General features: G+C 33.8%; 1 protein-coding gene across 6 annotated transcripts in view; it reads right to left on the reverse strand.

Annotated features, from left to right (window-relative positions):
- Positions 1-16734, reverse strand: part of DOCK7 (dedicator of cytokinesis 7) — a 205606-nt gene that overhangs the window by 51322 nt on the left and 137550 nt on the right. For 4 of the 6 annotated variants that reach the window (XM_069480085.1, XM_069480084.1, XM_069480082.1 and 1 more), the window contains 4 exons: positions 14687-14856; positions 13495-13649; positions 3398-3580; positions 3160-3295 (listed from right to left, as the gene is read on the reverse strand). In XM_069480085.1, coding sequence (XP_069336186.1) covers positions 3160-3295; positions 3398-3580; positions 13495-13649; positions 14687-14856 — 644 coding nt within the window. Of the gene's footprint in view, positions 1-3132; positions 3296-3397; positions 3581-13494; positions 13650-14686; positions 14857-16734 lie in introns of all 6 variants that reach the window. The other 2 variants (XM_069480083.1, XM_069480079.1) reach the window with 1 other exon arrangement.

The raw sequence follows: 16734 nt of genomic DNA on the forward strand, positions 1-16734 counted from the left end.
AGCCACCGGCGCCCGGCCTCCTCACCCTTTTAAATACGCAAATATTCTAACATTGATTTCCTTAAAATCTTAACCATGGCTACATGATACGACCTTATGATACAACCTTATTTCCTACCATTCTCCCTCTTGCTTACCCCACTACAGTAACTGTGTTCTCCTTGCAATTCCCTATCAACATACATAGTCTGACTCTATATGCTCCTGATTTAGTACCTGTGCAATGGTTGTTGTTCCTTTTATCTGATTGTTCTTCTCACAAATTTTCACTGGCCAATCATTCATCATCTCCTCAGAAAGGTTTTTTCCCACTCTCCAGTACTTCCTTTCCTTTTAATTTGCTTTGTTCCTTTCCATATTACTTTTATGACCACAAGAATATAAGCTACTTGAGAACAGAAATGATATCTGTTTTGTCCAGAACTTTATGTCAACGGTGATAAAGTATCTGGCACATATTGAGAACTCAACAAGTTTCTGTTTAATAAATAAACAAAATAGGAAGGATTCCTAAAGTAATTACTTCCTTTGATCTACATAGGGCAGGACAAGAGGAAGAACAGGGCTTTCTCACAAGAAGTGTCTAGGTTTGAAGGCAGACTAAATGATATGGGCTCCTTTAAGGGGCAGCAGCGAGAGAAATAATTCATATGAATCCATCAGAAGTGGAGAAGGCATTGAGAATTATGGAGAAATATACAAATACACAATTAAACAACGGACTTGGTCATGATATCAAGCTTTCAACTAGAAAACTTTTGAAAAAGACTTTAAATTGATTGGAAAGATGAAAGAGTAATGAAAGTAAAAATTCAGAATTCAAATAAAAATCTTAAAAATACTGAGAAATAAAAATATAAAAAAGTACAACTTTTTAAAAAATACAAAAAAATAAAAATTAAAAAATATAAAAAATACTGAGAAATAAATATTTGTTGCACAAAAAAGAACATGTCTGCATTTCTTCTACTTTCTTTCCCTTCCTTTCCTCTTTCCCTTTTCTTTGTTTTGAAATCTCTATATTTAAGAAATTTTGTGAAAGAAAACAGAAAAGATATGCCCATATTAAGAGATTTAGCAAAATAAGTATCTATTTACATTTCTATCATTCATTTTTTTTCCCCATGAAATTGTGTCTCACCTCCTTAGTTAAGAATGTCTATTATTAGGTGACCTAGCTTAAATGTACAAATGTAAGTAAGATTTAAAAAGGCTTAATTTTTCTAAGAAAAGAATAACTTCAATTCCTATATTCAAACAAAGACAGTTGTCCTGAGGCCACAGATTTAAAAATATTACAAATATATATTAACAATTCCCTTCTGTCTGTCACTTAGTTTATGATCTTAGGCAAGTTACTTACTTCTTTGAATTTTAAGTTCTTAATCTAAAAGATGAGTATAATTATTCATTATGTTTTGGTATTAATTAAATGACCTAGGTAAAAGTTAATTTTCATACTTTATTTTAGAGGGTTATACATAATAAATGAGTTAAAAGAAAACCCAAAGGTACATTGTAATCTATATATAACTAAGGTGAAAAAGTGGTGCTGTATTAATTCCTTTAAAGGAAAAGATTGTGTCTTACTCATTGTTAAATTCCAGCTACACATTATGAATAAAATATACTTTAAGTATATATTATAGGCTAGGCACGGTGGCTCATGCCTGTAATCCTACCTAGCCCTTTGGGAGGCTGAGGCAGGAGGATCACCTGAGGCCAGGAGTTTGAGACCAGCTTGAGCAACATAGTGAGACAGAGAACAGAAAAATTAGCTGGGTATGGTAGCACATGCCTGTAGTCCCAGTTTTTTGGGAGGCTGAGGCAGGGGGATTGCTTGAGCCCAGGAGTTTGAGGTTGCAACACTCTAGCCTGAGCAACAAAGTTTGAGACTCTATCTCCAAAAAAAAAAAAAAGAAAAAAAGAAAATAAAATATAATGTACACACACACACACACACACACACACACATATCCTTAAATAGATGATCACTATGGCCTGTCAGAAAACAATAATTTCAAAATTCATTTACATGTACATTCACATTTTAGGTTAACAAATATATATTGTGCTGTTAGCATGTGTCATGTACATAGATGACTAAGCCATGTACCTGGCTTTAGAGAACTCCTAGAAACAATATTATTTGTATGTCACTTTAGCATTCACAAAATGTTCATGCATACATGGTCATTATAAAGATGGTAATGATCAGTTAGTTACACTACCTTCTAAATTCTCAAAACAATCACAAGTAGATGAGGAAAAGGAAGGTGGGGCGATTAAGTGACTAGGCCAGGGTTATATGGCTGATGGGTAGCAGACCTGGTATTAGAAAACAGACCTCAGATGCTACTAAATTGTTTTCTTCCCCTGACTATTTGCATTTGATGGGCAATATTTTTGCCTTATATACAGGGTATATTTATTCATTAATGCAAACTAGACATTTTTAAGAGTAAAAAGGGATGCCACATAGAATGAACCCTAATGTAAACTATGGATTCTTGTGTTAATGTAGGTTCACCAATTATAACAAATGTGCAGTTCTGGTGGGGGATGTTGATAACAGGCAATGCATGTGTGGGGACAAGGGGTATATGGGAAATCTCTGTGCCTTGCTCATTATTGCTGTGACCCTAAAACTGCTCTAAAAAAAAAAAAGTCTATTTAATCAATTAATTTATTTATTTTTATTAAAAACATTTTTTTAGGAACAGGGTCTTGCTCTTTCACCCAGGCTGGAGTACAGTGGCATGATCATAGCTCACTGCAACCTTGGACTCCTGGGCTTAAGTGATCCTCCTGCCTCCACCTCCCAAGTAGCTGGGACTACAGGCATGAGCCAGCATGCTCAGCCCTGAAGTCTATTTAAAAAGGGGGAACAGATGCTATTAATAATCACACAGGGTACCAGGCATAAACTGAGACTATCTAAAGCAAACTGGGAAGTATACAGTCAACCCTCTTAAATCAGAATTCTAACTTGTATTCCTGCAGAGAAATGATTATTCAAGTTAATTCACAGTTATAGTTAAAACAGCTTTTAAAAAGTATAAGATTGTCATTGAAGACTAGCAACAATTATCATTACAATATATGATTCAAGGAAATTGAAAAAATCCTCACCAGAAGGAGAAGTTATTGTGTACATACCAAGCTGTCCTCGGCTTCGGCGCACCATTTCTTGCCTAGCACCTATGCTCCCAAGAATAGCTTCTTCAAGCTTTGCTCTCATGTCTTTTGATTTCTTAAAGGTCAAACTATTCATTCTTTCAAACACTTTTTTCCCCTAAAATTTAAACATTAGGAAAGAAGAGGTATTGAGGAAATTTTCTTCTTCCTTTTCCACGTTTCCTTTCTTGTTCTTTGCAATGTTATAATGACCACTTACTTTGTACTCGAAGCAAGACACACAGAGATAAAGCAGATCTAATAGCCGGTTTAGCTGCAGGACTGAGAGATCTGTAAACCACTTTTGTAGAACTGTTTCATCTGCATTTTTGAGAACCCAAAGTAGACAGATCAAAAGGCTCCGACTTGATTCTGCAGAAAAGGTGGTGTGTTGCCTGCCACTCTGAAAATAAAGAGTAGTAGAATGAGACAGATTGACAAATGACCATTTCTTGTTTTTGGTTGTCAACTGTTTTCTTCTAAAAACAATAAAACAAAAATTGCCTTAAAAATAACATATTTAAAATGAGCCACTTGATTTACATAACACTTGTATAAAACAGTTATGCAGGACCTTACTAAGAGCCTAAAGTCTAATGAACCTTTCCTGGCAATAGAAGTTTGTTTTCATCTATAGCAGAGCTGCCAGCACAGAGTAAATAAATGTTAATAGAAAACCTAAATGGAAAAACTAAAGGTTCCTACCATTAAAAACTAAAAGATATCTACCACAGAATATTAAACATTATGGAAATAAAGGGAAAAAGTAAGTGACTCAGTAAATAAGAGTGCGGTAAGAATAGAAAACAATAACAAAATAATGTTTATCAGGCTTAGAGGATATTGTTTCTGATTAAGGACCACTGACATACAAGGGAAAAGTCATAGGCCATGTAGAAATAAAAAGCTATTTTTACTTATAGCATATAAAGTTGAAATGATATTTTCAATTTTCAATCTCCTTTATTTTAGAAGTAGGCACTTTTTGTAGCTGAACTTTCAGACATGCATAAATATATAGCACTAATTCAATTTTCAAGTAGTTATTTTTTTGGAAATACAATCGAAAAGTTATTCTCAACTTGACAAACAGGCATATCTTAACACCTCTTATATTCCCACATAAACTGCCAATAACACAGTGTGAAACATTTTGAAGAAAGTAAAACACGAAAAAGACTGAGTAATGTAAAGATGTCACTTTTTCTCCAAGATTCATATTGCTCCCTTCACATTACCACAGCCACAGTTTCACCAGTACTATCTGCCTTCAGACCATCAGGATTAATCTTACTAAGTTCTTTATCACAGTTTGTATCTATCACCTTAACAAGCCCAGCTTTCAGAAGCCTTAATTCATGCCTTAGACTATGATCACCATATGCATAGTTCTTTATATTCTCTTTCCTGACCTCACTTGCCACCTGAAATTTTTCCACTATGACCTCTGGAACACATTGTCAGTCATCAACAAAACTGCCTTATATATATGTTCACCAACTTCGTTGAGCATTCCTTTCATCTTGCTCTGGAGGACTGAACGTAGGATAGGAGAAACCTCCTTGCTCCTCAAGGCTCCCTGGAGAATATTCTCTTTCTCCTCTGTAGGAACATACAGCTTCAATCTCATTTTATGAGACTATACCACCTGCCAACCTTCATCATTGCAGTCATATACTAATCCCCAGAGGACTAGCCCTTATATCTTGTTGCTTTTAGCTCCTAACTTATTTACAATACTTTCTGTCTTAGTCCTTAGTGATTTCAATGTCCACGTATTTGATTCTTTTTTTTTTTAAATTTCAAAATATTAAGGGGGTACAAAGGGGTTTTTTTTTGTTTTTATTTATTTATTTATTTATTATTATTATTATTTTTTATAGTACAAAGGTTTTTGTTACATGGATAGCTTTTACAATGTTTAAGTCAGGGCTATTAGTGTGCCCATCATCTGAAAAGTGTTCACTGTACCTGTTAGGTAGGTTTTGACCTCTCCCCTCCTCCCCGGTACCCTTTTGCTTCTCTCTGTGCCCATGTGTGTCCAACAATGTCCATGTATTTGACTCTCTAGATATCCTGTACTACTCTTTGTTCCTCAACCAACTCTTCTAATTATCGCACTTACCCTTGCAGTCAAACCCTAGGTCTTTTATTACCATTATGGCAGGAACTCCCAAAATCTCCATTTTAATGATCCCTCTCCACAACTACCACTTCAACTTTCCATCTCACCACTTCTTGTAAGCAAGCTCAAAAATGCACACAATCCCAAGTGCTAGGAAGAACATGGATCAACAAATATTTATTCGTTGCTGGGGGGAGTATAAATTGGTACAACCATTTTGGAAAACAATTGAACCAAGTAAAACTGAACATGCGCACATACTCTGACCCTGGATTACACTTCTAGGTGTAAGCCCTAGTGAAACTCTTCTACAGAGTGATGTACAAGAACATTCATGACACATTTATTTATAATAGCCCAAAACTACAAAAAACACAAACTTCCTCTGAGAAGAAAATGAATACAAAATGTATAATATTTTCATATAACAGATTGTTACGGCATTACAGACTACAGCTGTACATATCAACATAACTTTTACAAACATCTAGAAAAAATCAAGACATAAGTATATACAGTATATATTCATAAAAAGTTAAAATACATACAGGTGAAGGAAATATTATTTAGGAATATATACATAAATGGCAAAACTATAAACAAAAGGAAGGAGGGACTTCTATTTTGGCAGAACTGGGTAATTCAATCGAACACTCTCACTAAAAATGAGCAAACTTGAAAGTATAAAGAGAAAGGTTTTTGGAAAAAATAGAAGAAACAAATAGAATTTAGGAAACTGAAAAAAATTTACCCAATAACCAAATTATGAACTCAATGTTTTGGTTTAATATAATATCAGGTACAACTAAGGAGAGAATTAGTAAAATAGAAGATAGATCAAAAGAAACAATCTAGCATGAAGCACAGGTTAAAAAAAGATGGGATATTCAGAAGACACAATAAAAAGGACTAACATATGTTTAACTGGAATATGAAAAGAGGAGAGACAGATGGAGAAGAGGACATACTTGGGCAGTAAATGGCTGAGTATTGTAGAGAACTGAAGGCAGATGCTGAATCATAGATTTAAGAATTCCAAAAATACAAAGCAGAATAACTATAAAGAAATTCAACACTAGATTCAACAGAGTAAAACCACAGGAAACCAATTCTAAGGATAATATCTTAAACAAGCAAGAGAAAAAAATGATAATCTTCAAAGAAGCAATAGATTACAGGTGACTTATCAAAAGCCACAATGGAAATAAGAAGACAGTGAAAACAAAGTTCTCAACACACTGAGAGAAAACAGGAAACTTTTAAAAAGTTTAAAAAAAATTAAAAAAAATTCTAAAGAATAAAAGTAAAATAAAAACAGTTTTCTAACAAACACTGAGAGAGTTCACCACAGGCAAACTAACAGTACAAAAAATTCTAAAGAACATATTTCAAAAAGAAGAAAAATGATTTCACACAGGTTAGAAATTCAGGAAAGAATGAAGAGCAAAAAAAGTGGTGAACACATGGGCAAATCTAAATGATAATTGATTCTATATAGCCATAATAATCATAATCATAATAATGTCTTGTGAGTTTTAATGATACATAAAATTAAAAATGCACAAAAATAGCATTTAAGTTGGGAGAGAGGCAACTAAAGTCAACCTGTTCTAAGATCCTTCTATTAACCAAGGTGAAAGTAAATACACTTATTAACATTAGATTGAATAATTTGAGGATGCATACTGTGATTTCTAATGTAATCATAAAAAGAACAGAAACAGACTATATAACTCCCAAAATAGTAGGGAGGAAAAAGTAGAATGGGGAAACAATGGAATGAGGAAAAGATAATCCAAAAGCAGTCAATAAATGAGAGTGAAAAAACTCACATAATAGGTGAGACAATATAAAGTAAAAAAATACAATGTTAAATACATTAGATTTAATTATACTAAATGTACATGAATTAAAAGCTCTAGAAAAAGGAAAAGATTCACAGACCAGATTTTTAAGATACAAGACAAACTCATAACTATGTGCTGTTTATAAAAGATATATCTAAAACCTAAGGATAGGCCGGGTGCAGTGGCTCACGCCTATAATCCTAGCACTCTGGGAGGCTGAGGCGGGAGGATTGTTTTAGCTCACGAGTTTGAGACCAGCCTGAGCAAAAGTGACACCCCATCTCTACTAAAAATAGAAAAAATCAGCCAGGCATGGTGGCGCATGCCTATAGTCCCAGCTACTCGGGAGGCTGAGGCAGGAGGATAGCTTGAGCCCAGGAGTTTGAGGTTACAATGACCTATGATGGTGTCACGGCACTCCAGCCTAGGGTGACAAGCAAGACCCTGTCTTAAATACATACATACATATATAAATAAATAAACAAATAAATAAATAAATTGATCATACAAGATACTTAGAACTCTACATGCCAAGAAACTGAATAAATTTCTACTAGAATAAAATTTAGAAAAGCCAGTGTAAGAAGAAATAGGAAACTTGGACAATCTTATAGCCATTGAAGAAATTAAGTCAGTAACTTTAAAACTTAAAAAACAAAAAACAAAGTGGCTTGTGCTTGTAATCCCAGCTACTTGGGAGGCTGAGGCACGAGGATCACTTGTGCTCAGGATTTTGATGTTGCAGTGAGCTATGATTTTGCCACTGCACTCCCGCCTGGGCCACAAAGCAATACCTTGTCTTTAAAAACAAAAACAAAAAAAACCCAGAAAGCAAAAAAAGAACTTTGGGCACAGATGGCTTCACCCACAAGTTTTCTAAATATTCCAAGAACAAATAATTCCAATCCTAAACAAGTACTTGCATAGAAGAGAATAAAAGAGAAAACTCCCTAGCTCATTTCAATTGGCTAGCCTAACCTTGATTCCAAACCCAGAAAAGAACATTTGAGAAAGAAAAATTGTATGCAATCTTACCTATGATTATAAATACACAAATATTAAACAAAATATTAGCAAACCAAATCCATCAGGATTTCAATGTTGGTTTAACACTAGAAAATCCATTTAAACCAGTAACATCAAAAGATTAAAAAGCAAAATAATATGACCATCTCAATAGATACAGAAAAAGCATTCAATAAAAATTCAACAATTCATAATTAAAAAATAAAACTCTTAGTAAACTAGAAACACAAGTGGATTTCCATATAATAAAGCATATCTTAAAAAACCTAAAACTTACAGAACATATATTTAAGAATGAAATGTTGAAAGCTTTACCTTTAAAGATACAGATTATCACCACTTCTATTCAACACTGTACTGGAGGTGCTAGCCAATACAGTCAGTAATGAAAAAAACTGAAAAGAAGGAACTACATTGTTATTATTCACAGATTACATGATTATACATGTAGATAAAAAGACTCTATAGATGTGTTATTAGTTTAGGAATTCTTTTTTTTTTTTTTGTAAGAGACAGGGTCTCCCTCTGTCACTCAGGCTGGATAAGTACAGTGGCACAATCATGGCTCACTGCAATCTTGAACTCCTAGGCTCAAGTGATCCCCCGCCTCAGCCTCCCAAGTAGCTGGGAGTATGGGCATGTGCCACCACATGAAGCTACTTTTTTAAATCTTTTGTAGAGACAGAGTCTTGCTATGTTGTCCAGGCTGGTCTCGAACTCCTGGCCTCAAGTGATCTTCCCATGTTAGCCTCCCAAAGGGCTGGGATTACAGATGTGAGCCACCATGCCCAGCCAGTTTAGCAATTCTTTTGGAAATACAAATTATTGTACAAAAATAAATTCTATTTTCACATAAAAGCAATCAACAGTTAGGAAACAGAAGTTTTGAAAAAGATGCCATTTGTAACAACATTTAAAAATATCAAGGACCAATAATAAATCTACAAAAGATATGCTAGGCCTCTTTGGTGGAAACTGAAAGTTTATATATTCACAGACATTAAAGGCGGCCTAAACAATGGGGAGATCCATTGTGTTCAAAATTAGAAGATTCAATAGTGTAAGAATATTAATTTCCCCCCAAATTGATCCATAATTCAATATAATCTTAATCAAAATCCTAATAAGTTCATTGGTTTTTGTTTTATTTATTTTAGTGGAACTTTGGAAGCTGATTTAAAAATTTGTGCACAAATACACAGGGCTAAGAGTTAGCCAAGAAATATGTTTAAAAATGTATAAGGACATTCTCTACATAATAGACCATATAAAGGCAGTACTTTATAGCAGTAGAGAAAATACTCTTTTAATAAATGGTGCTAAGACAAATTGGTATAATATACATAATTAATTAACTAACTTGGACTCCCAAATTATACTGTACATAAAAAAATCAATCCCAAGTAGATTTTAAGATCAGATGTAAAAGGAAGAACAAAAAAGCATTTAAAATATAACATAGCAGAATACCTTCAAAATATTGAAATAGGAAAAAATTTCTTAAATACGATACAGAAAACACTATAAAAAAAAAAAGAGAGACAAATTTAAGTATTTTAAAATCAGGCATTCTAACTACCAAATTCATCACTAAGTGTATAAAACAGCAAGCCACAGAGAAGAAATATCTGAACCACTTATAACTGACAATGGATTTGATCTGGAACTGTGGTCCCCATGCAGACTGGTATCAATCTGCAGCATGTTAGGCACTGGGCGGCAGAGCTCCGCTGCCCACCTCCCCTTCCATGGAAAAACTGTCTTCCATGAAAGTTAGGAAATGGGGGGATTGAATTTATAACCGCTCTCCATCACTGGCATCACCGCCTGAGCTCTGCACCCGCATCTGTACCACCCCACCCCCATCCCCACTGTGGAAAAACTGTTTCCCATGAAACTTAGGAAATGGGGGGATTGTATTTATAACCGCTCTCTATCACTGGCATCACCGCCTGAGCTCTGCACCTGCATCTGCACCACCCCACCCCCATCCCCACTGTGGAAAAATTGTCTTCCATGAAACTGGTAGCTGGTACTAAAAAGGTTCGGGGCTGCTGAATAAAGTCCTAAAAACCATTAAACAAAGGGAGACAACCAGATGTAAAATGGGCAAAAAACTCTAGATATTTCAAAAGAGAAAATCTAAATGTTCAACATACATATGAAAAAATGCAAAACCTCATAAGCCATCAGGGAAATGAAAGCTAAAATGAGATACAATTATAAATGACTAAACTGGCAAAAATTTAAAAATCTGACAATTCTAAGTATTACTGAACATGTGAAGGAATGGGAACTCTCATATTGTAGGTATAAGTAAAAATTAAGACAAACCCTTTGGAAAACAATTGGGCATTATCCGGTAGAGATGAAGACACATATCCTATGAACCAACAAATTCTACTTCTAGGAAATATCCTAAATAAAAGTGAATACATGCAATACAGGACATATATAAAGGAAAGACTCTATAGAATTGCTATCTGTAATAATCAAAGAACAGAAACTACTCATGCATCTATCAATAGAATGGGTAAATTGATCTAAAGTCAAACAATGGAGTATCACGCAGAAATGAAAATCAGTGAATTATAGCTACATATTATAACATGAATGAATACTAAAAACATTATGTAAAACTTAACTAGTATTTAGTGACACAAACTTTAATGGTAACACTATATACAAAATTAAGCAATTATTTCATTAGTAGAGACAGTGAATAGTGTGATGGGTAGCTGTGGTTGAGGAAGAGCATGCTATGGATTTTTGGAGGGCAGCCCATGTTCTCTCTTTTGTCCTGAGTGGTAATCACAAGGTGTTTATTTTCTAATGTTTTGAAAACTTGTTCATTTATGTTTCATATATTCTTTCATATGTAGTATATTTCACAAAAGAAAAGTTTAAAAAATTAAAAGGTCAATAAAATTGAGAATAGTGGTCATTCCGAGGGGAAGGAGAGATGGAATTGAGGGTAGACTGGTCACTTCAAAGGTATTTTTAATGTTTGATTTCTTAAGCTGGGCAGTGAGTATACTTCTCTTTCTTTTATTATTATACTTTGTACGTGTACTTTATATATTGTTTTATATGTATAATGTCACTAAAAGTGTAAGTGACAAAAAAGTTGACAAACTGAAATTTATCAAAATTAAAAACTTTTACACTGCAAATGACACCATCAAGAAAGTAGAAAATATAATCCATAGAAAGGGAGAAAATACTTGTAAACCACATATCTCATAAGGGATTTATATCCAGACTATATAAAGTACTTTTTCAATTCAATAACAAGAAGATGAATAACACAATTTTAAAATGGCAAAAGATTTGAATAGACTTTTCTCCAAAGAAGGTATACAAAAAAAATGTGCCAATAAGCACATGAAAAGATATTCAACATCTTTAGGTACTTAGGAAAATGCAAATCAAAATCATAGTGAGACACCATTTCATATCTACTAAAGGTGGCTAATCAAAAATCTGTCTTTTTGATTAGCCACTTTTAGTGACAAGTGTTGGTAAGGATTTGGAGAACAGAAACTCTTATTCATTGCTGGCAAAATGAGAAATGGTGCAGCTATGTTGAAAAAAAAAAAGAGTTTAGAAATTTCTCAAAATGCTAAATGTAAAGATACCATATGACCCAGCAAATCCACTCTTAAGTATCTACCTAAGAGAGATGAAAACATATATGCATGCAAAGACTTGTACACTAATGTTCATAGCAGGAATATAACAGCAAAAAGTGGACATGACTCAAACTAGTACAACCTCTATGGAAAGTAATATGGAGATACCTCAAAGAGCTAAAAGTAAAACTACCATTTGATCCAGCAATCTCATTAATGGGCATCTACCCAAAGGAAAAAAAAAAGACATTCTACAAAAAAGACATCTGCACTAGAATTATATAGCAGCACAATTCATAATTACAAAGATGTGGAAACAATCCAAGTGCTCATCAATACAAGAGTGGATTAATAACATGTGGTAAATGTATACCATGGAGTACTACACAAAAAACAATGGTGATCTAGCACCTCTTGTATTATCCCGGATAGAGTTGGAGCCCATTCCACTAAGTGAAGTATCACAAGACTGGAAAAACAAGTACCACATGTACGCACCATCAAATTGGTATTAACTGATCAACACTTATGTGCACATATAGTAGTAACATTCACTGGGTGTCGGGCAGGTGGGAGGAGGGAGGAAGGGATGGGTATATTCACACCTAATGGGTGCGGTGTGCACTGTCTGGGGAATGAACACACTTGAAGCTCTGACTCAGGTGGGGCAAAGGCAACAAAGGCAATATATGTAACCTAAACATTTGTACCCCTGTAATATGCTGAAATTAAAAAAAAAAGTGGAAATGATCCAACTGTTCATAAACTGATAAATGGATAAACAAATTTGGTGTATCAACACAATGAAATACTACTTAATAATAAAAAAGGAAAGAAGTATTTGTACATGCTACAACATGGGTGAACCTCAAAAACATCATGAAGAAGCTACATACAGAAGATCACATAGCATATAATTCCATTTATATGAAATGTCCAGAATATGTAAATCTATACAAATAGAAAGATCAGTCACTACTACTGGGGTAGGCATAAGGATTCTTTTCAGGGTGATAGAAATGTTCTAAAATTAGCTTGTCATGATGGCTGCACGTCTCTGTAAATATATTAAAAATCATTAAACTATACATTTAAAATAGGAGAACTTTTTATATGTAAATGATATCTTAATAAATTTATAAAAAGTTGTCAAGTAGGGCAGCTTCCATAAATAATTATTGCATTTTTCTGAAAGAATGTCATTTAAAACTTTTAGAACTTGGTCTTGCTCTATTGGCAGTTTGATTCCTCCCTGACTCCATATCCTTCCCTCTTTAAGGGAGGAATAGTACAGCGGCATAGGAAATATTAACTTTTTGAAAACAAAAAAACATTTCTTCACAGATAAAAAAATTCTCAACTGCTAAATAACCAAGAATATTTCTTAGGGCTGACAAAAAATAAAATGGATTTAAAAATAAAGAAAATGAGTTAAACACAGTGAGGCAATTTTCAAAATTCTGAATGATAGAAAACAGGGCTTTATCCCATAAACCCTGAGGTAATGGTTTTTGAAACAGCTTGGTACAAGATAGGTAATATTTTGGGAATTTTAATGTTTTCATAAAATAGATAAAACTAAGAGTACTTTTGCATCAGCTAATACAATAATCTCAGTCATTTAAGGGCACATCCTTGTAAATATTTGTCTTTCCAGAAAAAATTTCTGTAGGAGGATTGTTTTTACCGTTGATGTGAGGAGGAAACTGCCAGGCCTTGTTAGTTGAGGGACTGATGTTCCTGCAATTGCCATTGCAACTGTCTGGCTTATCATATTTCCACTGTCACTTTCAAAATCATCCGTCGCTATACAAATTGGTCTTCCTCGTTGATTGTGTGTTTCTGGAGAAAAATAACCCCCCAAAATAAGTAACAAAACTGTTTAGCTCAACTAACAGTTATTGAACATGTAGTTCCTTTTCCTATTCTCTATTATTCTTTAAAAGAAAAACCTGTTAACATGTAATATTTATCATTAGATTTACTTCTTCTAAAATATATTTTAAACATTTTAAACAACTCATTCTTATGGTAATAATTTATAGTTTTAGAGAACTTTAACTTGCCAATAAAATATACAGTAATATAAACATTTCTGCCTTCAGCTAAGGAAATCCATTTTAGAGATAAAAATACTGGGAAGACTATACTCAACTATCAGTCCCTTAAAGGCAAAAAGTTGGTTATCTTTGTAGCATCAGCATCTGTCAAAGTTCTTAATACACATTAGGTACTCAGGAAATGTTTTTGTTTTATTGAACTGGAAGTACTTTACTAGGCTAACTGCTAATTTAAATTCCTTCCTTCACCCTAAAGAAATATTGTAGCAACCTAAATTCTACATTTATTTAAATTCTAAATTTGAGTGAATTCCAATTTAAGTAAATTCTAAATATGGAAAGTAAGATGAATAAAACTTTGGGAGTTCTAGTTTTGAAGCAGCAACATAACTTCAACTTGTTAACCCAGTGTTGGCAATAAACATAATTCTTGATACTCAGATGAATATTAATTTCAATTATATATATGAATAAAGCTGAAACAGAGGGTAGAAGACAGCTGTCAAGTTTTCTTGTATTTTTTTCTTCAGATGCACAGTACATATTCACACAAACAAACCTATTTCCTAAAAGGTAGTTACAGAATGTCATGAAGTTATTATTTTTAAATTCATCATAAGAACTACTTACAGGAATCTTATGCTGAATTCTCTCACATAGTCATAAGTTTTTCAGCAATATGGTTAAACATTTATAGTTTATTTTTATCAGTGTACATTTGCTTATTTTCCTAAAATAAGATCTTAACCTTGAGATAGTTTCTAACACTTTTAAACATTGAGCTTTGCCTTTAAAATTTGTCCTAATTATACTAAGTACCTGTAAAATCATGCAGCTGAGGTACAGTTTCCATAATAATACCAATTAGAGGTAGATACAACATGGCCACCCGAGCCTTTATCTGAGGGTCAGAGTACCGTGGGTCTGAGTCATGACTGGATAGTAAATTGTGTACCATATTGATGACTTTCTTATGCAATCCAAACAGTCTATTTAAAAAGAAGATGAAGAAGAAAAGAGTAGTAAGGTCACCGAGATTAGTTAATACCTTTAAAACAAACAGTAAGTCATGGTACTGAAAATAGTTTGTTTAATTTAACTTTGCCATATATTTGCATGTATTTCTATAAAACATTTCTTATTTTAAAATAAATAATACATATAAATATAAAGAATAGGAATTAAAAAAGTAAATGCTATATAGATTCACGTGGGAACAAATCTGAATATTTTTATATTAACTCCTTATTAGTATATTTGAATAATAAATGACTTAAGACCACTTATTGCTTTGAAGCAAAAGTTAAATTTTAAGTAGCTGTAAATTTTATTTTATCAAATCAGATCCTTTCACATTTACCAAAAATAAATTATTTTCTTTTTCTAAAAGAAGACTCCTCTACCTAATGGATCACGTAGGCCACAGGCTGGAGTTGCCTTTGACATCTCTATTTAAACTGAACTTCCTTGCTCATATCCCTCATTTGGACCTTAAAACTTTTCTAGACTCCTGACTCCCCTCAATTTCAAACTTGCTAATACACTAGCAAGGGTCACTCTCAACATTTTTTGTCTCTTCCCTTAGATTGAAGACACTTAGATTATGCAAACCATTCTAATTAAAAGTTCATCCACTCTAACTGGCCCTTGACACTGCACCCAGTAGCAGTTGCAGATCTCATTCTCTCTCCTTAAGCCTCTTAACTATCAATCTCAAGATAAGACCTTGCCTTCAACTTCTCTTAGGAAAGAAAGGCCATTCTGAATTTGCCCTAGCCATGTCTATTAACACATCTCTATCTTTATACCTACCAAATCATCTTTCCTTTTTGTCTCAGAAAAAGCTGTATCTTCTCGCAGAAAGTAATTTCTCCATGTGTTTGATGAACCCTATCTTTCTTCACTAGCTTCAGTATCTCCCCTCATTACGTTCTTCCCTTCGTTTTTCAAATATGCCTTTCCTATCTTGAAAATACATCTTCACTTTAAAAGCTGAGATTAGAAAACAGGTATTCTTACTCTAGAGCCCTTGATTTTATTCAACATTTTACATAGCTGTATATGAAGTCTAGATGGAGATTCTTTCTTCTCCTCTCCATATTTTTATTCAGAAAGTATACTTTCAGAGGCTTTAAAATATATGAAGGCAAAGAGCTGAAAGAAAGGCATTCTTTAAGATTACAACATCTAGAAAGAGTCTACCTGCACTTGATGTTTTGCCTGCAAGGTGGCATCATAGAGCCTTCCTTCCATCAGCTCACCCAGAAATACAACTGAGACAAGAGGATCTGCCTGCACCCCCTGCTGTCAGCTGCCACAGGAAGTGTGACCACACCAACAACCTGTGCCCCAAGAAGAAGGTCAAATAAGGCTTCTTGGCTAGCTCCTCCTTCCCCTGCTGGGCAGCCTCCTGCCCAAGTCCCATGGTCCTGAGGCCTCAATAAAGTTTCCCTTTCATTGACTGGGGAAAAAAAAGAAAGTATAGTTTTTAAGTTCTCCCCTTTGACTTCTTGTATCACTACTAATGATTTCCAAACCTGAATAGGTATTCCCTACCTCTCAGCAGCTACCATACCCAGACTGCAACTTATATAAACTCTACCCACTCATCTGCATGAGGCCTTTCCATACGTTTACATTACTCAATTACATTGGTCAATTATAGAACATATTTTGCCACTCAAGGAACCATTCTTGATTACTTAGCAAACAGATGGAGTAAAAAGACAAACATTCCTTTCCAGGATCTTTATAAGACAATATATGCTGCATATCATCTATATATCTCTAAAGAAAGTAAAATTTAGGGATGAGAAGTGAGTTTCTCACATTCATTTATTCATAAATTGAATTAACATATAGCTATC

The sequence above is a fragment of the Eulemur rufifrons genome, chromosome 8 (assembly GCF_041146395.1).
Source record: "Eulemur rufifrons isolate Redbay chromosome 8, OSU_ERuf_1, whole genome shotgun sequence".
Taxonomy (NCBI): domain Eukaryota; kingdom Metazoa; phylum Chordata; class Mammalia; order Primates; family Lemuridae; genus Eulemur; species Eulemur rufifrons.